This window comes from Hirundo rustica, chromosome 9, assembly GCF_015227805.2.
Source record: "Hirundo rustica isolate bHirRus1 chromosome 9, bHirRus1.pri.v3, whole genome shotgun sequence".
Classification (NCBI taxonomy): domain Eukaryota; kingdom Metazoa; phylum Chordata; class Aves; order Passeriformes; family Hirundinidae; genus Hirundo; species Hirundo rustica.
Window position 1 is genome coordinate 9645687 of NC_053458.1, and position 24687 is coordinate 9670373.

Genomic DNA, 24687 nt, shown 5'->3' on the forward strand with positions numbered 1-24687 from the left:
CCCCCGTCCCGCCCCGCCGGCGCCGCCATCTCGACGTAGTCCCGCCTCTCCTCCCGCCGCCATCTTTCCCCGCCTCGCTGCCCGCCCCTCCGTACGCTGCCATCTTGCCCAGCTCCTTGCTCCACTATTCGTGAAGGGGCGTCGCCATCTTGCTCTACGTCCGCCCCGCCGGGCGCCGCCATCTTGCCTGTCGGCGGGCGGGGTTCGCCGTAAACCGGAGCGGCGCGGAGCCGGTGCCCGGAGCGCGATGAAGGCGGGCGGGGAGGCTCCGCACCAGGTGCTGGGCCGGCTGCGGTTCCTGCTGCAGTGCAGCGAGTGCTTCCGCCGCGCCCGGCCGCTGCCCGCCGCGCTCTGCTACGTGCCGCGGGAGGTGCAGTACAAGATCTGCAAGGACCCCTCGGCCGCCGCGGCCGCCGCCGCCCGCAGCCTGCTCAGCGTGTGGGACAGCCCGGGGCCGGCGCGGGGCGGCAAGCGGGCGGCGCGGGCCACGATCGAGGTGCGCAAGGGCGGCTGTCTGCGCGCCACCGGCGAGGAGTACTGCAACGGCGCCGGGCTCTGGGTCAAGCTCAGCAAGGTAACGCGGGTGCGGCGGCCGGCGAAGCACCCGGCCCGGCCTCGCCTGACCACCGGCTTGTCCCCGCAGGAGCAGCTGGAGGAGTACCGGAGCGGCTGCGATCTCGAGGAGGGCTGGGTGCTGGTGTGCAAGCATGCCGACGGCGGGGACCGGCTGGTGCCCGTGGAGTCCACGGAGCGGATCCAGCGGCAGCAGCAGCTGTTCGGGGTGGATTACAAACCCATCATCAGGTGCGGGGCCGCCGAGGTTTTCACCTCTGTGCGGGCTCGGGATGCTGCCCCACGGCCCCTCCTGCCTTGGACTGGGGAACCCCCGGCCTGCTTGGCCAGGTTTCATGGAACCGAGGCTAGAGGGATGCCGGATGTGGAGTGAACTGGGTTTGGCTCAGGCACTGCTTTTCACATGCCCAGCGGGGTGTGGAAGGATTAGTTGTGGTTGGAAAGTAAAGGGTAGCAGATGATGTTGGAGGTGATGGAGGATGGAGCACAGTGGGGTTTAAGCCCAAATCTTCACCTTACAGCTACTCTCGATCACCAACTTCTTGTTCCTCATGACATGTTCTCACTCAGGTTCTCTCTGTTGTTTCAGATGGGAGCAGGTGGTGGATCTGACATACTCCCTGCGCCTTGGAGCAAAGCCCAGGCCCATGGAGCAGGATGAGGCTGCAGTAGAGAAGCTTCGGTATGAACTGTTTCCTGGCTTCTGCTATGGTCGGGGACAAGCTCCTGTCTCTTGTGACTGCCCAGCCAGCCATCTCCTGCAGACCTGTGGGAGAGAGGGGAAACAGGCAGCTTTGCACAGCACAGTCTTGTTTTGGCTATGCCTGCAAAAAGCAGGAAACTGAGAAAGACAAGCAGGATATGGACCTTCCTTTTTTTGACCCATTAGCCTGGCTGCCTCTGGCTATCCAGACCCAGTAATCCCTTTTCCCTGCTAGGTTTGTGCCCCCAACATGGACTTACGAATGTGATGAAGACCTGGTGCATTTCCTGTATGACCACATTGGGAAGGAGGATGAGAACTTGGGCAGCGTTAAGCAGTATGTGGACAGCATCGATGTCTCGTCCTACACGGTGGGTTCAAGGGACAAGGCTGCATCAGCCCCGCTGTGCCGTGGGGCTGGGAAGCATGGATAGTGCTTGCTGTGCTGCTCTGGGCTGGACTGGACTCTGTTTGAGGATGTGGGAAAAAAGCCTGGGGAGTATCATGCAGCATGTTGTGTAATGTAGCCTCTGGAGGGACAGTGGTTAACTGCAAAGCTGATTTTCTGGAGGGTTTGATACTCTGTGCTGTGTGTGACCCCAGAGCAACTCAGAGGGTCAACCCCAGTGTCCTTTGTGCTCTGCGCTCCTGGTGTCTACCCACAGCTTGGCAAAGGGAACAGGCCAATGTAATGCCTTCTGACACTAAGATTCATGATGAAAGTAACCACTAAGGAGAAATTAATCCTACACCCATCTGATCTTCCTTTCATTAACTTGCCCTCTTCCAGGAGGACTTCAATGTGTCATGCCTGACCGACAGCCATGCTGACACATACTGGGAGAGTGATGGATCCCAGGGCCAGCACTGGGTTCGGCTCAACATGAAGAAAGGCACCATTGTCAAGTGAGTCATCTCTGTCTGCTCTGCAGAGTCATTTCTGCTTTATATGGTGGCTAGTTGCTAGGGCAAGCTTTGCCACTCCCTCTCTGCCTGCATGTCATGGCCCAAATTTGCCCTGCACTCCCGGCCCCTCAGCCCTTACTCTGGCTCTGGGCTTGAAGGGGTTTTAGCATTGTCACAGGTACCTGTGAATCCCAGCTTGGTAACAATATGACCGAGTGATGAGAGGGAGTTGCAATAGGTGTTCAGATGCAGTTGCCTTCTCCTTAATGTCCTGCTTCCCTTTGCAGGAAGCTGCTGCTGACAGTGGACACCACTGATGAGAACTTCATGCCCAAGCGTGTTGCTGTATATGGGGGTGAGGGGGACAATCTGAAGAAACTGAACGACGTCGGCATTGATGAGTGAGTGGATGGAGGTACACAGGGTGTCATGGCTCTTGCAGGGGCCCAAGGTGCTGAACACTGGCCTTAAGCAGTCATGCAGCACCAGCCAGGCTCTCTTGAGATGCAGGTTTGCTCTGCATACAATAGCATGGTAGAGTCATTGGGCTCTCCTTATCCCATTGAGGGATGAATCATGGTACCTGGACCTGAGTCACCAGCAGGTACAGGCATTCAGCTGTATTGTAAGCAAGAACTGAGTTCCTGCTGTATGCTCCCATTTCAAAAGATGCAAACCGTCTTCCCTTACAAGTGTCCGAGTGGATTTTGGCAGGATGGGTGAGGAAACAGCCCTTCAGTCCTCATCTGTGCTGTGTTTGCAGGAGCTATATTGGGGATGTGTGCATCCTTGAGGACATGACAACACACCTGCCTGTCATTGAGATTCGGATTGTGGAGTGTAGAGGTAGGGCTGGCTGTTGTGGCCACATCCATAATGCACCTGTAAAATACTGTACGTTAAGAGCTTGTTCTGTGACTTGTACTTCTTGTCCCTGTGGGCTGTTTTAGATAAGAGATTCAAAAGAATGATGGGAAACTCCTGGGAGATCTGAAGTTTTGCAAGCTCTCAGCTTTCATCCTATCTTTCTCTGCCTTCAATTATTTAATTCTTTTTCTCCTGTAAATGCCCTGCTTCTTCTTCACAGAGGTATTTGAGGCTCCCAGTGCCCAGCATCAGAGCTGGTGGAGCTGGTACATTCCTACTGTTTTTGCTTACAGACCTCCTACGCTTAATTTAAGACTTACTTTCTTGCGATCTTGGCATATCATCCATGGATTTCCTTGGCAGATGACGGGATTGATGTTCGTATCCGAGGCATCAAAATCAAATCCTCCCGACAGAGGGACCTGGGGCTCAGTGCTGACATGTTCCAGTTGCCCAATTTGGTGCGTTACCCTCGCCTAGAAGGGACTGACCCTGACCTGCTGTACCGCCGGGCTGTGCTCATTCAAAGGTACTGTGTGGAGGGGAGCAGACAGGTGCCATTGCCTGCAGGGATTGATGCCACCTCCAGCACGTGCGTGGCTGGAAGCTGTAAAACTGTGACACTCCTCTTGAGACAGACGTCCTGGATGCTGGAGAAAATAGGAGTCATTTGAGAACAAAGTGGGCTCTCTGGGGTGGCTCTCATGCTTTCAGAGGAGTTCTGTAGCTCAGGTTTACAGTGTCTTGTGCGTCACAAGCACAACATACCTGTGCAGTGCTGGGGACAAGTATATGCAGAGTTGCTTGTAAAGGATGCAAAATCCATGCAGTGCCCAGGGAGTGGGAATTTAGTACCAAAGGCTCCATGATGTAAAACACTATGCTGGGTTTGGTTTGGATCTGTTATTTTTCTGCTTGTGTTCAGGGGTATGTGGTCTGTAATAGACTTATGCAGATCCCCATCACTCCTTGTTGCAATACATTCTTCTTTGGGATTTAGGTTCATCAAGCTCCTGGACAGTGTCCTGCATCACTTGGTGCCAGCCTGGGACCACACTGTTGGCACATTCAGCAAACTCAAGGTGAGCAGTTGGCTCTGTGTCTTGTTGGTGCCTCAGTCTGGCAGGGTGATGGTGCTTGTGCTGTGGCAAGGGAGGCAGCCAGGGCTTATTGCCTTTAAAGCAGCTGGAGGGAAATACCTTTCTGAGCTCAGGTCACTAACACTGTGAAAGGTGATATTGTTTATTTTCCTGATAAACTGCTGATATAGAAACATGTAGCTGTGGGCTAACAAGTGGACTCAAACCAGAACATTTCACCCTGAAAAGGGGCTTGGATCATAGCAGCACTGGGCTTGCAAGCTGGATGCACATCCCCTCCAAGATCTCAGCCCAGGACACTCTGTTCCTGTGCTTCCTGCCAGCAGCTTTGAGCTGGCTTGTCCAAACATCAAGGCTTTTACCAGTAACATTTTTCCTGGCTTTAATAAGCTTCTGCTTTTCATTCTTTGCATAGTGCTGAGTTCATTCCTCCAGTTGTCTGTTTTCCTTATATCCTCTTCAAGAATACACATGCTGTACATTACCAGGATAGCCCCATTCTGTGTATTTCCAGGCCTAGTGTCAGAAAGCACTGTAATTCCTGTGCCAGGTCAACATGGGACCCAAAGCATTTGAGGATTCTTGTTTGTTTAAAGGAGCTGGCTTTGATTACAATTAAAAGGGATAGTTAGACCAAAGTTCTGGTGAGAGTGAGGGTAAAGGAGAGTCTAAGCAACACTGGAATGTCAGCATCAGATGACAGCTGGTGGATTGAGGGCTGGGTTTGTTACATGCTTTAAGCCAGAATGCAGAATCTTTCAGAGGCAGAGGGGGAAGCAAATACTGTCAATGAGAATGTGTCTGTGTGGGAGGGCCCTGGGAAAGGGAGAAGAAACCTGTAGGTGCAGCATCTTCAGCAGAAAATAGGTGACATGTTTTGTGCATTCCTTTTGGCAGCACATCAAGCAGTTCTTGCTGCTGTCCAAGAAGCGCACGGCTCTCATTACGCAGTGTCTGAAGGACTCGGAGACCAGCAAGCCCAACTTCATGCCAAGGCTCTACATTAACCGACGCCTGGCCATGGAGCACCGGGACAACCCTGCCCTGGACCCCAGCTGCAAGAACGCTGTCTTCACCCAGGTACTGTCCCTCCTGCAAGGGTCCCTGCTGCTCTGGGGAACTTGAGTCATCCCAAAATCAAAATTATCTGCATTAAGATGGGTGGAAGGGACAGCTTGGAGCTGGAGATAGACCAAGCCTTCAAGGGCTCTTCACATGACTCACAGGCTCTATAATTACATGTGCTGATGGTCCCGTTTCCAGGAATAATATCTAGGAGGGATTTGGGATCTCTTGAGTTGAAATCTGTACTCTATCCTGGATGCTCTCTGTGGCATGTTGTTAATGGAGAGTATAACAATTCTGTTGCATTAAAAGGCAGCAAAGAATTCTTGTGTGACAACAAGTCAAGTAGCTATATACAGTTCTGTGTTGTGGTTTTACAGCAATGCTGATCTTCCTGTGTGCATTCTCTCCCCACTTCCAATAGATCTGGGGTCTGTATACACAAACACCCCAGACTGCTGTGAGATTTGATGTACCTGCCTTCATGTGACACCAGTTCCCCCTGGAGAGGGGATAACAACCTTGATTGTCTCTGTTTGTTGCAGGTATATGAAGGCCTGAAACCCTCAGACAAGTTTGAAAAGCCTCTAGATTATAGGTAAGCAATGTCTCGGGGAGGGAAGGCACCATGCAGTGCTGGGAGCTGTGTCCTGTCACAGCAGGGTGTTTGGGAAGCCTATGTCCTGTACTCTGGAGAGGAGCCAGCTCAGCCATGGGATCAGGGCCTTTTTCCCAAGGTGTCATCTCCCTACTGAGGATGCAGCTGTCTCTGGAGATTGAGATCTTATCCTGTCCTAAACTCAGACTGCTCCACCCTTCATGTCCCTGCTGTGCCTATCCCAGCACCTCCTTGGCTTTGAGCAGCACCTGAGGCAATGCCTGGTTCTCCACAGGTGGCCATTACGTTATGACCAGTGGTGGGAGTGCAAATTTATCGCAGAGGGCATCATCGACCAAGGTAGGGGCTGCAGGAGGCCAGAGCTCCTCTGGAGCAGTCGGGGGTTGATGAGGTGGCTGTTGCTGTAGGTGCTTTTGGTTGGTCCCAGTGTTAATTCCCATGGAGGACAGAGGGAAGGCAGGTTGCCTTGTCCTGTCACCCCTGTCTGTGTCCCAGAATAAAGAGTGCTGTTTGCTGGGGAGGGGACCAAACTTCCATAAGTCACCACCAGCAACTTTACCAGTGCCAGTGATCCTTCCTGGCTGTTCTCCATAGGCGAGGCAGGGATGTTATTTCTCTTGTCCTACTTTCTCCAGTGCCATAAGGCTCTAACAGGAGCCTTCTGCTCAACCCAAGGCTAGGTTGTACCAGAAATCCTCATCTTTGCTCCATAACTCTGAGAATCAGCACATGGGGAGTTCACATCACTGAAAATGCCCTTCTTTTGGGGTTGCAGGTGGTGGTTTTCGGGACAGCCTAGCAGATATGTCAGAGGAGCTGTGCCCCAGCTCAGCAGACACCCCTGTGCCTCTGCCCTTCTTCGTGCGCACATCCAACCAGGTGCTGTGTATCGGGATGTTTGGGGCAAACCCTTCCATGCCTGGCAGTGCAGCACTGTCCCTGTCCCCTTGCATGCCAGGGACATACCTACTTTTCTGGGTCCAGAGTTTTTCTTTGTGAGGGGTTGGGTAGTTTGCTTTGTGGCATTTCATTTTAGAATATGCTGACGAGTATACATGGATACCAGTCTCTCACTGGGAATATTGCCAAGGGGGATAGGGGGTTTAGCCCACTTCTGCTATGAGAAGTGCTCAGAGGCATGGCAGGAGTAGTCTGTGGTGTTTCATGCTGTGCTGAAATTATGACTTGGAGTTTTGCCTCTCACTCCTACAGGGTAATGGCACTGGAGAAGCCAGGGACATGTATGTCCCCAACCCCTCCTGTAAAGACTTCCCAAAGTATGAATGGATTGGCCAGATCATGGGAGCAGCTCTGAGGGGCAAAGAGTTTCTGGTAAGTTTTCAAGCCCATCCCTCTGAAAAGATTTGCTGCGAAGGCAGTTTGGCAGCCCTCTCCTGCAGCCTGTCTAACAGAAGCATGGAAAGGCTCTGTGGTCACACACTGGGACAAGTGGGGCAAGCAGTTTGGAGAACTCAGAGCCTGAGGTTTTGGGGATGCTGCTGAGAGCTTGGCAGATAGTGTTTGGTCTCTACTCAGCTACAATGAGCTCTGCATGTGTAGGGGGAAGTAGGGAAGCCTCTTTGTGTCTGCATTGTTGAGTCCTGTCTCCATCTTTGGGGAGGTCTCATTCTGATACAGACTCAATAAAATCTCTTTTCTTCTTCAGGTCTTAGCTCTTCCTGGCTTTGTATGGAAACAATTAACAGGGGAAGAGGTCAGCTGGAGCAAAGACTTCCCTGCTGTAGACTCTGTGTTGGTAAGAGGGACTGGGAGGCTGTGCCTATGCTATTCCTTGTGGCACTCAGCAAGGCTGATTTGTGTCCCTGTCCTCTTGTACTTGCTTGCTCTTATGACATGTCAAATAAACACAACAAAGGGCCACTTTTAGCTATAAGGATGCACCAAGTGCTGTTATAGGATGCAGCCATGCTGACTGCTGCTTCAAGCATGCAGTGGGCCAAGGTCTGCTAAACAGCTTTAGGGCAGCATATCCCATGTTGTGTCACTGTCACTTGTCTGGGAAAGGAGAAGATGAGGACTTGGGCACGTCATTGCTCTCTGGCCATCTCTCTAACATACACTTACTGGGTGCTTGGACAGGTGAAGCTCCTGGAGGTGATGGAAGTCATGGATAAAGACACCTTTGAGTTCAAATTTGGAAATGAGCTGACCTACACAACAGTGCTGAGTGACCAGCGAATGGTGGAGCTGATCCCCAATGGCAGCAACACCGCTGTGCGCTACGAGGACCGCAAGGAGTTCATCCGCCTGGTGCAAAAGGCTCGGCTGGAGGAGAGCAAGGAGCAGGTGACACTGTCCCACCCTGTGGGTGCCCATTGGTTCCCAGAGACCTACCCCCAGCCTGTTTCTGGTAAAATGCACCGTGGTTAGTGTCCCTGTGCTCGTTAGGACAATGGTATCCAACCCTTTTGGTGTAATCCTGGAGCCTATGGAGTCGTTGAGAAGCAAAGTGGCTTCTTGATGTGTGATGGGGATTTTATTCACAGCTCTGACCCAAGCTTTCTGAATGAACAGCGATGCATCTCTCTGGGATCATGTCCCATTTCTTCAGGTTCCTTGGAGCTCATGCTGAGCAGTCACATGGCTTGAATCCAGTAGAGTCCCTAGGCTCAACTATGAGTCAGGGAAGTAGGCAAGACATGCTGCTTACCTGTCTTGTCTCCTTTTCAGATCATGGCCATGCAGGCTGGGCTGCTGAAGGTGGTGCCTCAAGCTGTTCTTGACCTCCTTACATGGCAGGAGCTGGAAAAAAAGGTCTGTGGAGACCCTGAAGTCACAGTTGATGCCCTGAAGAGACTGAGTAAGTGAAGGGCTTTGCTGAAAACTCCCTTCCTGAAAACAAGACTGTCTTCTGTCTGTGCTGGCTTAAGGAGAAGTGTGGGAGGCCAGTATTAGCCTTTTTTACAGTGAGAATGTGGTCCTGTGTACTTCTTGCCTTTAACTGGGTGCCCAAGGGGACAGGAGTGTCCTTTGACTCCATCTTGGGCCTCATAGCAGAGGCTGGGGCATCCCTAGGCTGCCAGTATCTAAGCCCTTGTGGAGCTGAGATTTGGATCTGGCTGTGCTTCCTGGGGGGGGGCCTGACTATATATATTCCTTGCACCTTGGGTCTGTGTGGTCACACCCTGTAGGCACACACTGTCAAAGAGGGAGGAGCTCAGATCTTTATTAAATTCCTTTTCTGTATCCTTTCTGACAGCCCGGTTTGAGGACTTTGAGCCACAGGATACCCGTGTTCAGTACTTCTGGGAAGCACTCAGTAACTTCACCAATGGTGAGCAATTTGCTCTGTCCATGCATATCTTGTGCCTTGACAGCTCCTGCCTGCTGGCTGGAGCTGGGAGGGAAACCACTCAAGGAAAACAAGCAGCTAGGCTGAAGGGGCTGCTGGCTAGTGCTGGGAATTCTTGGAAGCAGCTGTACTGCTTCTCACATCCCTCTAGGGTTTGCTGATGCCTTTGCTTTTCCTTCACAGAGGATCGCAGCCGGTTCCTCAGATTTGTCACTGGCAGAAGTCGCCTTCCAGCACGGATCTACATCTATCCAGACAAGATGGGGTAAGTCCATTCTTCTGTAGTCTGCAAGGCTGACAGATCCCACACCAAAGGGGTGGGTGGTCTGGGCTCCCTGCCTCGCTGACCTGCTGGTTCTAACCAGTTTGTCACTTTCTCCCCAGCTCAGAGACAACAGATGCTTTGCCAGAGTCATCCACCTGCTCCAGCACTCTCTTCTTGCCCAACTATGCCACGTAAGTTTTGATGCTTCCCTGTGTCTGGGGGACTGTGTGTGGGCTCTCTTCTTAACCTTGGTGCTGACCCATTGGGCCCCATGACTTTGCCACACTTACATCCCCTGCCTGTCCCACGTGGCTGCTAAGTTTCTCTCTGTGAGCCCCTGCTGAAGCATATCTTCCATTTCAGAAAACATCTTGTCCTCTCAGCTGGCAAATGCAGCAAGCAATGGCAGCTCCTCCTTATCTTTCTTTTTTTTTTTCCTTCCTGCCATCCCCAGAGCCAAGGTCTGTGAAGAGAAGTTGCGCTATGCTGCCTATAACTGCGTGGCCATTGACACAGATATGAGTCCGTGGGAAGAGTGATGTTGCAGCCTGACCAAGCAGCATGGACAATCATTCAAGAAAACCATGCAGTGGAAAGCATTCCCTTGTCCCCACGGGATGTGTATATATAATAAATATATAGGTGTGAAGCCTGGCTCCCAGCAGTGGACACGAAGGGTTGGGTCTTCAGCAGGGTGGGAGCTAGCTTGGATTGAAAAATGTAATTGCAATGATGGAGCCCTGGCTGAGCCCTCATGCATCAGAAAGGTCTGTCAGACTTTTGTAATGAGTTTCTTCACATCATCTTATAGCTCCACAATGCTCACTCCTTCCAGGCTGCACTTTGCCCACACAAAAGTGGGGTAAGGAGACAAAGCTGCACAGTAGCCTACAGCACAGGGCAGAGAACTGTGAGTTGCTGCTCAGACTGTGGGGTGGCCAAGATGCTCAGTGTGTCCTGACCACATTCTTTTTCCTTGTTCGTGCTCTCACGAGGTCAGTGAAAATTAGATCATTTATCTAGGATTAAGAAGAATGGGGCAGGCTGGTGGCAGGTGCTGCAGGGGTGCCCTTGGCCACCAGGTGTCATAACAGACCTGCACAGCAGGACTGTGGGTGCTTCCAAGGGAACTCCCATGCTTTTATACCACACGAAATCTGAGTTCCTGTCCCTGGCACCTCTTGTACAGCAGCGACTGCTGGGGAAGCTCCTCCCTCACATTGGGTGGGAACTGTCTGCTTCCCTTTTGTTCTTTTAGTTCTGCATCCAGCATGCTGGTGGCCTGGCAGCTGTTCTCCCAGGCTCTTTAAGCCTCATTTTACCCCTGAATGCCAGTATTACAACTAATCAATTCTAGTTCTCATAGAGATCTGCTGTCAGGGCCAAGTTCATGTTCCAGACTGCAGAGCAGGCATGGCAGTGCCAGGCTGTGCTCCCCCCATCACATCCATGGGAAAGGACATGGAAGTTTAAGGTGACTAAGAAAAGCATTTGCCCTGAGGCAGTGTAGAAACTGGGTGCCAAGAGTCAGAGCTTCTTGAGCAGATGGACACATGCTCTGTGAGTGAGGAGTGGGCAACGAAACCTTTACAACTTCTTGGAAATATCTGTGGATTTTCCCAGCTCTAGGCAGGGCTAGTAACTGCCTATCACTGGGAGCTGCTAGATGTTAGTCTACATTTATACCCCCAGCTCCATGTTCAGCCTGTGTGGTCTGTTGGATCTCCACTATTGTGAGTCACAGAGTCACTGTGCTGCACTGGAGTGGGGCTGGATGATGCCGTGAGTTAAGATTTATCCTGTCTTAATGTTTTATGGCTTTTTCTCCTCTGTTGAAGGAGTATGTCATCCAGAAATCACTTCCAGTTGTAAACAAAGTCCTTCCCTTCACGAGTTTCTTTTGAAACATGTAGTCCCAGTTCTGCCAAGGAGGGTTGTTGGTAAAAGGGATGTAGGACCAGGAAGAAGCATGTGCTGCCATCTCCTGCATAGTGGTGAGTAGAGAGAGCACAGGGTGAATGGGGAAGCTGTTTATGGCAGCCCTTGCCTGCAGCAGGGCTCAGTTGGGTGGATGTGAAGTCCTGTCTGCTGGAGGAGGTCTTTTGTAAATCGTAGAGTTGTCTCAGAATCGATCTCTGTGGCTTTGTGGCTGATTTCAGCCAACAGTGTGGATGGGAACAGGAGCAGAGCCAGTGCAATACTTTTCCGTGCTTGTGGCTGAGTCACTTCCTAGGGTGTCTGTTTTAAATGGGCATGAGTAAGCTGCTGAAAGGACTTTGATCTGCTGGCTTGCCCTCAGTCAGGAGTGTTGAGGAAGAAGCCTGCAGCACCTTGAAATGAGCCATCTGAAAGGGACTGACATTGGGATGGAATTGGTACTGCTTTTTTCCAACCTTGCCCTCTTGCCTCTACTGGAGATCAGCAAGAGGCCACATTATTTACTGAGCAGAATGAGAAGCAGCAATAACATAAACTCCTCTCTTTATTGCTGGGCAGGGGTTGGTTGGTTGGTAAGTAGTTCAGGGTGGGATGGGTAAGATGGCCCTAGTCTTTGGTGGAGGGTGAGCTGATGTCACCTGTGGGAATGGGCAGGTTAGGAGCTAGCTAGGGCTGCATGGGGTGATCAGTCTGGGGGAGCAAGTGCTTCTGGCTCCCCTGCTCTTGGAAGCAACTGCAGCTGAAGCAGAGGAACAGGTAATTACAGAGGTATACCCAGAACACTTCAGGTTTCTCACTGAGATGTGTTGAGACAGCTCTATTCCCTCTCATTATCCTGTATACAGCCCCAGCCTTGATGAGGAGAGAGCTGCTGTGCAAGGCAATGCTGAGAGCAGAACCTGGCTGAAGTGGTGGGATCCTTCCCTAGAAGCATTGTGGCACCTCTGTCTTTGGAGATGCTCAAGACTTCTTGTACAACCCTGGGTACTGTGATCAACCTTGCAGTCTCATCCTGCTGGCTTTAGATCTAGGCCCTCCCTAATGTGAAGCACTTGATGACTATGGAGTTACCAACTAGTTTTTCCCACATTTCCTGCATTTCTCTACTCTTCTTGCCAGCAAGGTCTTTTAGCATCTGACCTCTTATTTCCTATCACTGAGTGCTGCCCAAAGCCTTACTGGAACTCTGGGGAAAGGATCTAGCAGGTGACAGGGAATTCTGTTTAAAAGGTACTTGTTGTAAGAGGACTACAGCCCTAGCAAAAAGGGGATCACCCAGGATGGTCTGGATTTACCTCCTACAAGCATACTGAGAAAAACTTTTTTTTACCTTATAAACCATTGTTTTACTGTCTATTTTGTGTTACCATGTTTACTATTTTGTGTTATACATGTTGGAGAATTGCAGCAGTTGCTGCTGTGGTGGTGTACTGGGGTGGAGAGACCTGTGAAAGCCCTTCTAGTAGGAGGAGGAGCCTGTTGCAGCAGTGAGATTGATTGGTGCATAGTCAGAGGGTCTGGCTGCTGTAGAATGATGCCAAGATAACCCACTGCTTGTGCTGTTCAGTTCACTGTGCAAAGGTAAGCTGGGAAGGGGCAGCTGGGAGCTCATCTGGATGTCCTCTGTGTGGTCCTCTCATCTGCAGTGTTTTGAAGCCAATCACAAACTGAAATTCTGCTGTGACAGCCCAGCGAATTGTGGAAAAGGTCAGCCTGGCTCAACTCTGGCCAATCTCAGGGGCTCAAAATAGGTGTTAGGTCAGTGCTGGGCCACATTTCCTCTCTGATCTCTAAAGCTGTGGGTAGGAACTGTCTTCTATCAGGTTTGACAAGGCACAGACCAAGTGCCCCTCCCCTGGAATCCTGCTGCATGTGGCCTAGGGCAAGAGAGTCCCCCTGAGAATCAGGAAGCAGCAGCTGCGTGTCCTCACCACAACAGCCAGTCTCAAATCAGTGGAGATCAATTTTCAAGCCAGTGCCATCCTAAGGAAGGTGCTGGTGTCTCTGAGGGGCATCTCCATGTGCCAGAGCTACAGCTCTACAGGGTGGGTAAGGGGTGAGCTGGGGGAGGGACTGATGTTGTCACGGCTCCACGTAACCACTTGCTCTCTCCTGCCTTCAACTTGCTGGATTGTCATAGAATAGTTCCAGGTGATTAATAACGCACATGTACTCTAGCTGTTCTTGTTATGGTACTAATACCCTGGAGTATGACAAACTCTTAGTAGTTTGACAGGTTTTGTCTGTCCCTACCTCATGTAGGATCTAAAGTAAAATTAATTAACTAACTGCTCCTGGCTGTCCTGATGATTTCTCTTGTCTGGCTGGGGCTCCTGTATCCTTCTGTTGGGTTAAATAGTGGATGTGACACTCAGGGACATGGTTTAGTGATAAATACGGCAGTGCTGGGTTAACACTTGGACTCTATGAACTTAGAGGTCTTTTCCAGCCTAAATGATTCTGTGATTCTAAACAGCAGTGAAGACTGGTGTTGTGAGAGGAGGCAGCTGGAGGTGAAGCAGACATCGGCCCTGCCATGTCTTGCACACAAAGTAGTGTCACAGAGGTTACTCAGGGTAGAAACTGGCTCAAACCTTTGCAGCAGCTCTGTGAACCAGTGCTACAGGGTAACGTGGCTGCATAGGGAGGGCCCAGGACCTTCCTGGCTGTGGTTACTGCAGGTAAGAGCAAGGCCAAAGTCTGCATTTCTTCTGCCCCATGGTTCATGGCAAGGCAGGTGGCATTGCTGCGGTGAGGCACAGCCACGCCTGTTCAATAGATCACACTCCAGGGATGAACAGCTGTTGGAGCTCTCTGCACTTTGCCATTGCAGGGATGGAGCTGGACTCTGACCCACCAGGAGAGTAGGCAGGCACCAGGGGGGTGTGGGGACCTTTGAGCTCTGCCAGCCTGCTTGTTTCATGACACCTCAACTCAGCCCTTTGTGCCCATCCTGAAGAAATGAAAATAGCATGGGGTGGAGCTGAGTTGCTCTCTGCCACCGCCTTGCTGTGGTATGCAACAAGCAGACATGACATGAGGTGACACTGCCAGTGTTTGGGGGGGGGGGGGGCGGGTTGGGTGATGGTGAGTGTCATGGCCTCACTCCTACCGCCAGGCTGCCTCTGCCACCTGGGATAAAGCCATTCTGGGCAGGGAAGCCTGTCCTCCTCCCCAGCAAGCGCTTGGAGTATCTCCACCTTCTGCAGTCCTGTCCAGGGCAGGGATATAAGAGCCAGAATCCGGCTCTCCCATAACCGGAATTCCCACTCACCTCTTTTCCTTAGCCATGCTGGAGATGTAGCCCTGTGGCCTGACGCCACAGGGCTCCCTCTCTGCTTGTAGGGATGCGAGCAATGACAGAGATGTTGGAGGCCAGGAGGGAGCAGAGTCCTAAGCCACAGGGCAAGGGGATGCCTGTGACCCGGGTCAGCTCCTGCCGGATACTGAAGTGGGCGAAACAAGAGTCATATCTTGGCAAAGGGGGCCCGGAGCCGGAGAGCGGAGCGCCCGCTGCCCGAGAGGGATGAAGGAGCGCTGGGGCGTGCCCGGGGCACGGGCGGAGCGGCGCCTGCCCGGCAAGGAGGCGGCGGCCGGGAAGCGAGCGCTGCCCGAGGCGGGGCCGCCCCGCCGGAGGCGCTCCGGCCCGGCGGGCACTCCGGGGCGGGCACGGTCGGGTCGCAGTCGGGACATCCCGGGGCGCAGCGCAGCGGCGCGGAGCCGGCGCCCGGAGCGCGATGAAGGCGGGCGGGGAGGCTCCGCACCAGGTGCTGGGCCGGCTGCGGTTCCTGCTGCAGTGCAGCGAGTGCTTCCGCCGCGCCCGGCCGCTGCCCGCCGCGCTCTGCTACGTGCCGCGGGAGGTGCAGTACAAGATCTGCAAGGACCCCTCGGCCGCCGCGGCCGCCGCCGCCCGCAGCCTGCTCAGCGTGTGGGACAGCCCGGGGCCGGCGCGGGGCGGCAAGCGGGCGGCGCGGGCCACGATCGAGGTGCGCAAGGGCGGCTGTCTGCGCGCCACCGGCGAGGAGTACTGCAACGGCGCCGGGCTCTGGGTCAAGCTCAGCAAGGTAACGCGGGACCGGCACCGGGAAGCACCCGGGCGTGCCGGGTCCCGGCGGCGGTGACAGGACGGGATGTGCCTTCAGGAGCAGCTGGAGGAGTGCACGGGAACCCGTGGCCTGGCGGAGGGCTGGGTGCTGGCGCAGCGGTTCGGAGAGGGAGGAGATAAATTAGTCCCGGTTGACTCCGTGCAGAGGATCCAGTGTCAGCACCAAACGCTGGGGGTTGATTACAGACCTGCTGTCAGGTATGGCCCCGGCTCGCTGCGCCCCCGGCAGCAGCTGGGCTCTGGGCGCTGGAGACGCGTGTGACCGCTCCATCCCAAATCCCTTGGCCGCGCCCAGCACAGCCCACTCCCGCCCTCCCTCCGGCGCAGGTGGGACACATCCCCGCCGAGCACCGCTGGGCAGGTGGGTGCTCCCTCGTAGACTAATCCTGTTTGCTTGTGGCAGCGCCTGCACAAAATAAAGATGATGCCAGGGGCGTTCTGAGTCATTTGGATTTGGGCTGAGCAGTGTCCCAGAGGTAGTGCAGTGATCAGAGAGCTCAAATTTTACTTTCATGATGGAAGGTCATGTGCAGGGCGGGATTCCCCTGCTCTGTCCCAGCCTGTACCAGGGCGCAGGGACACTCATCCTTCCCACAGCTGTTCCTGGGTGTCACCCCTAGTGCCCCACCACTGCTGACTACACTTCAGGCTAAGGCAGTAATGGACGCACTGAGCACTGACACATCTTTTCCATTGTGTGACTACTCTGCCCCTGCTGCTCCAGCTGGGAACAAGTGGTGGACTTGACGTACTCCATGCGCCTTGGAGAGATGCCCAGGCTCATAGAGCAGGATGAGGCCGCGGTGCAGAAGTTTAGGTATGAGTGTATCTCCTAGAGCAGGCCTGCAGCATCCTGAGGGGCTGCTGGCCAGGGCCTGGACATGCCAGGACTGGCTTCAGGGTCTGGAGGGGGGAAGATGGGTGCCATGAGATGCCTTTTACATTGGTACCTCGGTATTGCTCAAGCGAAGATGGCCTTTGCTCCGTGGACAGCTGGAGTGTACTGCTATTCCCATGGGGCTGGAGTGGCCATAAATACCTGGTGTGGTACTGATGAGATACAGCCGTGCCATCTGTCTGCTGCAGGGACTGTGGCCTGGCACCATGCTGATTTGGTGGCCATGAGACACTGCAGCCAGTCTCATCTGGGGCTCCTGCACACTGCTGGTGGGCAGGTTTGGGGTGCAGCCTAGTCTCATTATCCTGTTAACACAGAGACTCCCTGCAGGTCCGTGCCCCCAGGCTGGACATATGAGCACGACATGGAGCTGGGGCGCTTCCTGTATGATCACAGCGAGAAGAAGCTGCAGTGTGTGGACTGCACCAAAGAACACATCAACAGCATTGAGGTCTCCTCACAGACGGTGCGTAGAGGGGCTCCTCTGCAGCCTAAAATCAGCATAAGACGTGAGCATCACCACAGATGTGGGGAGGAGTGGCCAGCTGGCCCCTCTGCGAGGGGCAGGGGATGGTGGGGGGGTTTTGCTGCTCTAGCAAAGCTGTTGAGAGTTGGGTGTCGGGAGCCAAACCCCATTGTGTCTCTGGGGCACTAGGGGTCCACAGCCACGCCCGGTTTGCTATGTCAGGGAGCCACCATCCACCCACAGCCTAACAAACCGAGGGGCTGACCTGTTCCTGAGCTCCTTTGAACCCACAAAACGCATCTCAGAGGGTCCAAGGATGTTCATCTCCCCCCTCTGCTCGCTGCACTCTTGCAGGAGGATTGTGGTGCAGCCCATCTGACTGACAACCTGACATACACCTTCTGGGAGAGCAGCGGGCCCCCGGGGCAGCACTGGGTGCGGCTCAACATGAAGAAAGGCACCATTGTCAAGTGAGACCTCGGGATGTCCCCTCTGTGCCAACAGCTGTGCCAGGGAAGGGCAGGGTGTGGGCAAAGCACCATCTTCCTCTTCAACCCAGATTTCCCCCAGCTGCAGCTGGGGGTGTGGGGTTGAGGTGGAGGACAGCTGCTACCAATGGCACCTCAGGAAGACACAGCTTTGCCCCAGGCCTGGGACAACTCTGGGGGCATCTCTGGGCCCAGGCAGCTCGTGAGGGGAGGACAATGCTGTTCCTTGCTCTTCTCACCCCCAGGAGACTCTGGCTGATGCTGGATGGGCAGTGCAACTCCTATGTACCCAGGCGAGTGGCTGTGTATGGGGGAACACCAAGCAGGCTGCAGCACCTGAGAACGGTCCTAATTAATGAGTGAGTAATGAGTGAGGAGCAGCCTGTGCCCAGCTTATGCCAAACTCCTGAGCTGTCTCTGTACCCTGAGCAGATATTAAAGATGGGGCTGGGGTTGGTTCTGTGTGACTTGCCAGTGACAGTGGCTCTCCAAGGATCGGTACTCCCTGGGTGCGGGCTACATCTGCTCCCACAAGTGTGGTGGTCCCTTGCTTCCATGTGCCAATCAAGTGCCTTAATCTCCTCTCCTGCTCCTCACCCATGCTGCAGCAGCTGGTCTGTGGCGTGCTTCCTTCTGCCTGGTGACTTTGGTGATCTTTCTGCCTCTTCCTCCTCTCTTCTGGGAATACACACCACTGCTGCCACCTTCCTGAGCATCTCTGTCATGCTGTAGCCAAGAAGTCCGGGGGTGTTTCACCTGTCCATCTCCACCCTGGCCCTGAGCACCCTTCTCAAGGCAGCCAGGGGCTATCACAGGAGTGCAAATGTCTCCTTCACCTTTCCCCAAAATGTGCCTGTTTGAAGTTTTCTGGCTGAGTAGTGAAATCTGTCTCTGAAGAAGCACCCATGAGACTGCACCCATGAGGCTGCTCCTCACTGCATCTGAATACTTGAAGTTGTTTTTCCCCATGGGCTCACAGGACTTTGATGGGCCCTTGACAAAGGTGTTGAAAATACACTTAGTAAATTGCTCATTTACACAAATCCCTGTTTCTTTCAAAAATACACCACCCTTGCATGACCGACTGCTTGAATGATGGTTCTTCCCTTGTGAGATGTGGGGGACCCCCAAGGACAGTGATGTGCTCTCAGCCATCTTGTCTTTCTCTACTGCTTTGAATTTGTGCTCTTTTCTGGCTTTTTGGATGCGGCTTCCACCTTCTCCAGAACGTCTCTGTGCCTCTGACAGCCTCTTCTCTCTGCATGGGCACCTCCTGCCACAGCCCTGGTGAGGTGGGGGGGCTTTTGCATGGGTAGAAACACATCCTTGGCTGGGGAGCCAGAGTGGCCTGTGCCTCACTGGCCACCTCGCCGTTATCTGTGCCTCATGGCTCTGCCATCTCCCTCGGTGCTGCGTGCAGGAACAGCTACCAGAATGTCTGCATCCTCCGCGACATGAAAACCCACATGCCGGTGCTGGAGATTCGCTTCCTGGAGTGCCGGGGTGAGCCTGTGCACCCACACTGCTGCTGCCAGCCCAGCCTGGCCCTAAACCCTCAGCTAGTCCTGGGACTTGTGGCTCTTCCTGCCACACTGCCTCCTTTTTGGGACCCACTGGTGGGAAGGTTGAGGAATGAGCTTCATATGAGATGCTGCTGGTGCTGGGGGCACCTCGCCCCTAGTTGCAGCATCCAAGCCGCGCTGGCCGCAGCACACGCAGCATCGTCGTTCTTTCTTGGCAGACCAAGGGTACAATGTCCGTCTGCAGGGGATTAAGATCATGTCCTTCTGGGAGTGGGACCTGATCCTGAACGCTGACATGTTCCAGCCAGCCCGGCTGGTTCGCTACCCTCTCCTGGAAGGGGTGAATGCTGACGTGCTGTACCGGCGAGCTGTGCTCATTCAGAGGTACGGCACAGGGATGCCACAATTCCTACAGCAATCTCAGTCCCAAAAAGCATCATGCCCTGACCTGCAGGGCATCCACAGGATGGGGTCAGCACTGACCCCATAGAGACCCCCTGCAATGATTCAGCTGCAGCGCAGCGGCATGGGCTGGGCTGCCCTTGTTTGCAGCGTTTTCTTGGGAGAAAAGGAATAAAGTGCTTGGCCAGAGGGTGCTGGGTGGGTGCTCCCCTTGTGTCTGGTGTTCCTCCATGGCCTGGAGGGGTCCCATATGCAGGGAGCACAGTGCCCAGGGCTTGTGGTGAAATGCTGCTCTCCTGCAGCCTCACACTGCTTCTCTCCTGTCTCCAGGTTTGTCCAGCTCCTGGAAAGTGTCCTGTGTTACCTGATCCCTCTCTCTGAGGACAGCATCGGCACCTTCAATGCACTCAGGGTGAGCACGTACCAGGCTTCCCTGGGATGGTGCCTGTAGGGGCATCTCCTCACAAGTTCAAGTTTTCTGAGGGCTGTAGTGTTGATCTGGTGGGGACAGACCAGCCCAGGGCTGAGAGCTGCCGTGTTTGGCATTGCCTGAGGGATGGAGGAGCATCCCCTGCAACACCAGGGCTGACCTGGGGAGAAGAAGACAGCAGGTGGTAGCAGGATCAGACCTCTAACCATCCCTGCTTGTCCCTTGTTAGAGCATGAAGCCATTCCTGCTGCTGTCCAAGCAGAGTGAAGCCCTCATTGCCCACTGTCTGCAGTCTTCAGAGAGCTCTGCTCCTCACACACTGCCAAAGCTCTACATCAACCGGCTCCTGGCCCGGGAGCACCGAGTCAACCCTGCGCTGGACCCCAGCTGTAGGAACGCTGTCTTCACTCAGGTATGGCAACACCATGCCCTGTGCCAGGTACCTGTCACTTCAGCAGGTATCTTGCCCCCATCTCATCCCCTTTCTGCTCTACTACTCTCCAGCTGTATGAAGGCCTCAGATCTTCCAAGAACAATCAGCCCCTGGACTACAGGTAGGTCTTCAGTGTCACATTTGTGGGGTGTTACTTCCCCAGAGCAGGGTCCAAGGGGATTCCAGGTGCTGCTGGTATGCTCGGAGGAGGGATGTGCATGGGGCTGTTCCTTCCCCACAGGTGGCCCTTGACCTACAGCCAGTGGTGGGAGTGTGAATTCATCACTGAGGGCATCATTGACAACGGTGAGAGCTCCCCCCGATGTCTCCTTTGTTGGGATGCAGCTCAGTGGGTGCCCATGCTGTACTGGCTGCTCTGGGAGAGGCAGCCCTGCTCTGCAAACATGAGATCATTCCTGTATCTCCCCTACCCCACCAGTGCTGCTGCTGCCCCAGGGAGGGGAGCAGCTTGGCCAGATCCTGTGTCTCGGTGTCTGGCCCTGGTGTGTCAGGCACTAACCACCCTCTGCCCCCCTGGCAGGTGGTGGCTTTCGGGACAGCCTGTCAGATGTGTCAGAGGAACTGTGTCCCAGCTCCAGCGACGTCCCGGTGCCCCTGCCATTCTTTGTGCGCACCTCCAATCAGGTTTGGCGTCCCGCTGTCTGCCTGTCCAGGCCAGGGGAGTCAGTCAGCAGAGCCTGGGGTGTTAGCCCTATCTTAATGCTTGCAGGGCTATTGGCTGGGGGAGCTGTGCTTGTACCTGGGTGGTAGAGATCTCTTGGAGGAGTGTAAAGGGCTGGAGAGGCAGGTGGAGGGGTGACTGTGGGGGAGGCTGCAGGAGGGACCATGCTGTGCTTGTCAAATGTCTGTGTGTCCTAAGCATCTCTTCCACAGGCTAACAGCAGCAGTGACACCAGGGACATGTATGTGCCTAACCCCTCCTGCAAGGACTTCCCCAAGTATGAGTGGATCGGGCAGCTGATGGGAGCAGCCCTGAGGAGCAAGGAGTTTCTGGTGAGCACAGCAGAACCTTCCTGGCCAGTGAAGGAACTTGGCAGGGGACACCCTGTCTTGGGCAGAGGGGCTGCCCATGGGTGAAGGAGAGGCAGGGGGAGAATGCTCATGTGCACTCCTTTTGGCAGATCTTGTCTTTGCCGGCGCTGGTGTGGAAGCAGCTGGCAGGGGAGGAGGTCAGCTGGAACAAGGACTTTGCCACTGTGGACTCAGAGCTGGTGAGCAAGGCTGGGTGCTGGCAGGGCAGTGCTGAGCTCTCTCATGGCTGTTCTGGCTCCACTGTGGTAGCTATTGCTCATTTGGATTGCAGGTGAAGCTGCTGGAGGTGCTGGAGAGGGTGGACAAGGAAGGCTTTGAGTTCAAATTTGGAAATGAGCTGACCTACACGACGGTGCTGAGTGACCAGCGTGTGGTGGAGCTGATCCCCAATGGCAGCAACACCGCTGTGCGCTACGAGGACCGCAAGGAGTTCATCCGCCTGGTGCAAAAGGCTCGGCTGGAGGAGAGCAAGGAGCAGGTGACACTGTCCCCCTGGGTTGCAAGAGGACCCTGTGCCTGTGGCAAGACATCCTGGTACTTGTGGGAGTGGTGGTTGCCAGAGTGTGTCCCCCAGCTCCAGCTGGGTGGTTTCTTTGTGCATCTCATGCCCAGATGTCCGTGTGCCCTGGGGATCCCTTTTGGGGTCCTGTGGTCACTGTCCCCAGAGCCCTAGGTGACTGCCCAGGCTTAGACCCCCTGTGGTGACATGGAGCCCGTCCTGTGTCCCCACAGATTGCAGCCATACGTGCCGGGCTGCTCCGTGTGGTGCCCCAGCCTGTGCTGGACCTGCTCACCTGGCAGCAGATGGAGAAGAGGATCTGCGGGGACCCGGAGATCACAGTGGCTGAACTACAGAAGTTCAGTAAGTCACGGGCCAGGCCAGAGCTGCTCCCTGCCCTCCACAAGGGCAGGGGATCCCCTTGATAATGCTTGTCCCGCACATGCATCCTGGTCATGGGGTGCCTTGAGAGCCTGAGGGAGGATAAGCCAGAGGGTCTCTGGGTTCTTCAGGTTTAGCAGCAAGTCCCACTGGACCCCACTCTGGTCTGTCTGGTCCTTAGCTGCTATGGGCAGAGGCGAATGGCCACTCTGCAAACTAGGACCTCTATTTCTCCACCATGACACAAGGTGCTGGTCCCACTTGCGGTTGCTAAGGGCTCTCATGAGCTCACCGAGGAGCAGAGGGTCTCCTCCTTTCCTTTGCTTTGCTGGGAGTTTCTAATTAAGCCATTGCACATTCTTTGTTGCAGTCAAATTTGAGGACTTCCCCTCTGATGATACTCGTATCCGGTATTTCTTGGAGGCACTCAACAACTTCACCAGCGGTGAGTGGCCCCAAGCCTTTCCCTGCTCTACATGTGCAGTAGGACAGGCCAGGGTATGGGGTACCCACTGCCCTGTGCCCCAGGGGTGCTCACCAGGTGCTTCCCTGGGAACTGGCTGGGGCCATCCCACCTGGCCCTTCCTGGGATTCTGAGAGCATCCCTTAGCTTTGCCCTGTGCTCCTGGGGTGACTCTGCGAGGCAGATCTTGCTGTGACAGCAGCAACTGGGACAGTCCTGTCCCTGAGAACTGAGCTCTGTCCTTCCCCTCAGAGGACCTCAGCCGTTTCCTCAAGTTTGTCACCGGCCGGAGCCGCCTCCCAGTTCAGATCAGTGTCTACCCAGAAAGGTCGAAGTGAGTCCATCCTGCCTGTGTTGAGGTCCCTGTACCATGCTGGGGTCCCCACATGATGTGAGGTCCCTGTGCTGTGCTGAGGTCTGACTCTCCTTTCTCCCAAGCTTGGATGCACTGGACCTGATGCCACAGGCCTGCACTTGCTCCTGCACCTTCTTCTTGCCCAACTATTCCTCGTGAGTTAAGCTGGAGATAGGGATCCTCCCCACTCCTTGGGGTTGCTGTTGGGGCTCCCATCAAGACTCCCCAAGCCTTCCCCTGGGGAATGTCCATGCAGGTGTGGGGAGGGAAGCCTCAGGGTTTCTGTGCCCATCATGGCTGTGACCTAGCGTTCTCCCTGCCAGGGCCAAGGTCTGTGAGGAGCTGCTGCGCTACGCCGTGTACAACTGCATGTCCATCGACACTGACAAGAACCCCTGGGATGAATGAGACCTCCATGTGCCCCACGCCATGGAAGCCTCGGGGACACTGGATTCAATAAAACTGCAGGGCCACATCCTGCTGTCCTGCTCCAGGTCCTGTTTGTGTCTGCGCTTCTCTAGGGCTGGGACCGGAGCGTGTGGCCAGTGTTGCACCTGGAAGGGTCAGCGTGGCGCTGGGTGCTTTGCCTGCTCGGGGTCGTGTGGGCTGGAGAGCGTGGCATGCGGGGGCGGGGGGCGCTGTGAGTCCTGTCCCTTCTCTGGACATGGTGTGGGGAGCACGGCTGCAAGCTGACGCCCCAGTGCCCCCCAGTACACCCCACACTGAGCCCCCACTGCCCCGCATTGTCCGCCGCAGTCCTTCCTACGGCCGCCTGGGGGCGCTGTTCCACCGAGCGCCCCCCGCGGCTGGGCACGGATCCATGACTCGGCGCTCGGCAGCGCGGGGTCCTTCGCTCGGTGTTCCTCTCGCCGCCCTGGCTGGGTGAGGGCCGCCCGCAGCCCACCGGGGAGGCGGATCGATTTCATCGGCGCTCGCCCGCCATCGACGTTCTCGGCTGTCCGCGCGCAGGCGCAGCACGGCCGCGCCGCCATTGCTGCGCTGTCAGTGCCGGGAGCGGTCGCAGGGACCGGAGAACTGAACCGGCCTTGTCTCACCTGTCCCGGTGAGGCCTTGCCCTGTCTCTGTGTCACTCCGCCACACGATGGAGTTCCAGGCCGTGGTGATGGCGGCCGGAGGCGGCTCCCGCATGACGGACCTGACCTCCAGCATCCCGAAGCCGCTGCTCCCGGTGGGAAACCGGCCCCTGCTCTGGTACCCGCTGAACCTCCTGGAGCGCGCCGGCTTCGAAGGTGAGGCACGGCGGGGTCTGTGCGTGCTGGTCATGGTGACTGTGGACTGCCCCTGGTCAGTATGGCTGTCTCAGGTCACCGCCGCCGCTCCCGTCCTTCTCTCGCCGCTCTAATGCCGTGTGGCAGGTTCCCTGTTGGACGGGACAGGTGCTGTATCGCATCTCTACTCTGCGCTGGAGCTGTACTGTTGGCCCCTGTCACATCCCTTCCTGCCCTTTTGGCTGCGCTCTCTGTGCCTCCCCCCTCTACCCCTCTTCTCACCAAGGGCCTGGGGTGTCTGAAAGGAGATCGCAGAGAGATGCGTGTCGGTCTTTTCTCCCAGGGAACGACTGACAGGCTGAGAGGAAATGGCCTCAAGTTGCACCAAGGGAGGTTTAGATGGGATATTATGGACATTTATTTTTACTGGAGGGGTTTTAAAGCATTGTAACAGATTGCCCAGAGAAGTGGTGGAATCACCATCCCGGGAAGTGTTCAAAAACCATGAGTATGAGACACTTGAGGACGAGGTTTAGTGGTGAACATGGTGGTGGTGCTGGTTGGTTGGACTTGATGATCTTAAAGGTCTTTTGCAAGATTAGCGATTCTCTGA

At 54.9% G+C, this 24687-nt stretch overlaps 3 protein-coding genes across 5 annotated transcripts in view; all 3 read left to right on the top strand.

Moving 5' to 3' along the window:
- The first annotated feature begins 225 nt into the window (after positions 1 to 225).
- Positions 226 to 10060, top strand: HECTD3 (HECT domain E3 ubiquitin protein ligase 3). Its single transcript, XM_040073450.2, has 21 exons — positions 226 to 574; positions 644 to 804; positions 1163 to 1255; positions 1512 to 1647; positions 2067 to 2182; positions 2470 to 2583; positions 2946 to 3028; positions 3413 to 3578; positions 4050 to 4131; positions 5047 to 5229; positions 5760 to 5812; positions 6108 to 6172; positions 6609 to 6712; positions 7046 to 7165; positions 7500 to 7589; positions 7934 to 8140; positions 8525 to 8654; positions 9054 to 9128; positions 9330 to 9411; positions 9531 to 9602; positions 9866 to 10060. Exons 1-21 carry the CDS (start codon positions 248 to 250, stop codon positions 9948 to 9950), a joined length of 2544 nt encoding a protein of 847 aa, XP_039929384.1. The 5' UTR covers positions 226 to 247; the 3' UTR covers positions 9951 to 10060.
- A 5013-nt stretch (positions 10061 to 15073) lies between these two features.
- LOC120756778 (E3 ubiquitin-protein ligase HECTD3-like) lies at positions 15074 to 23307 on the top strand. Of its 3 annotated transcripts, XM_040073451.2 has the most exons (21): positions 15074 to 15413; positions 15492 to 15652; positions 16179 to 16271; positions 16683 to 16818; positions 17173 to 17288; positions 17552 to 17665; positions 18727 to 18809; positions 19048 to 19213; positions 19562 to 19643; positions 19891 to 20073; positions 20166 to 20215; positions 20336 to 20400; positions 20636 to 20739; positions 20989 to 21108; positions 21237 to 21326; positions 21419 to 21625; positions 21880 to 22009; positions 22398 to 22472; positions 22743 to 22824; positions 22929 to 23000; positions 23169 to 23307. In XM_040073451.2, the coding sequence occupies exons 1-21, from the start codon at positions 15087 to 15089 to the stop codon at positions 23251 to 23253; spliced, it is 2541 nt and encodes an 846-aa protein (XP_039929385.1). In that variant the 5' UTR covers positions 15074 to 15086; the 3' UTR covers positions 23254 to 23307. The 3 variants fall into 3 exon arrangements, with proteins under 3 accessions (XP_039929385.1, XP_039929386.1, XP_039929387.1); XM_040073452.2 differs by lacking the exon at positions 16179 to 16271; XM_040073453.2 differs by lacking the exons at positions 22743 to 22824; positions 22929 to 23000.
- Positions 23308 to 23826: 519 nt separating this feature from the next.
- The window catches only part of EIF2B3 (eukaryotic translation initiation factor 2B subunit gamma), a 99651-nt gene continuing 98790 nt past the window's right edge, over positions 23827 to 24687 (top strand). The window contains exon 1 of the mRNA XM_040073456.2: positions 23827 to 24095. Coding sequence (XP_039929390.1) covers positions 23948 to 24095 — 148 coding nt within the window. The 5' untranslated portion in view covers positions 23827 to 23947. The remainder of the gene's footprint in view (positions 24096 to 24687) is intronic.

What these genes read in the sequence shown, in the direction of transcription:
- HECTD3 (XM_040073450.2), top strand. Translation starts at nt 248, where the DNA reads ATGAAGGCGGGCGGGGAGGCTCCGCACCAGGTGCTGGGCCGGCTGCGG. An exon ending in TGAGGGGCAAAGAGTTTCTG is followed by an intron (nt 7,166 to 7,499) that starts GTAAGTTTTCAA and finishes TTTCTTCTTCAG; the next exon opens with GTCTTAGCTCTTCCTGGCTT. An exon ending in CTGCTGTAGACTCTGTGTTG is followed by an intron (nt 7,590 to 7,933) that starts GTAAGAGGGACT and finishes GTGCTTGGACAG; the next exon opens with GTGAAGCTCCTGGAGGTGAT.
- LOC120756778 (XM_040073451.2), top strand. Translation starts at nt 15,087, where the DNA reads ATGAAGGCGGGCGGGGAGGCTCCGCACCAGGTGCTGGGCCGGCTGCGG. An exon ending in TCGCTTCCTGGAGTGCCGGG is followed by an intron (nt 18,810 to 19,047) that starts GTGAGCCTGTGC and finishes CTTTCTTGGCAG; the next exon opens with ACCAAGGGTACAATGTCCGT. An exon ending in TTGTGCGCACCTCCAATCAG is followed by an intron (nt 20,740 to 20,988) that starts GTTTGGCGTCCC and finishes TCTCTTCCACAG; the next exon opens with GCTAACAGCAGCAGTGACAC.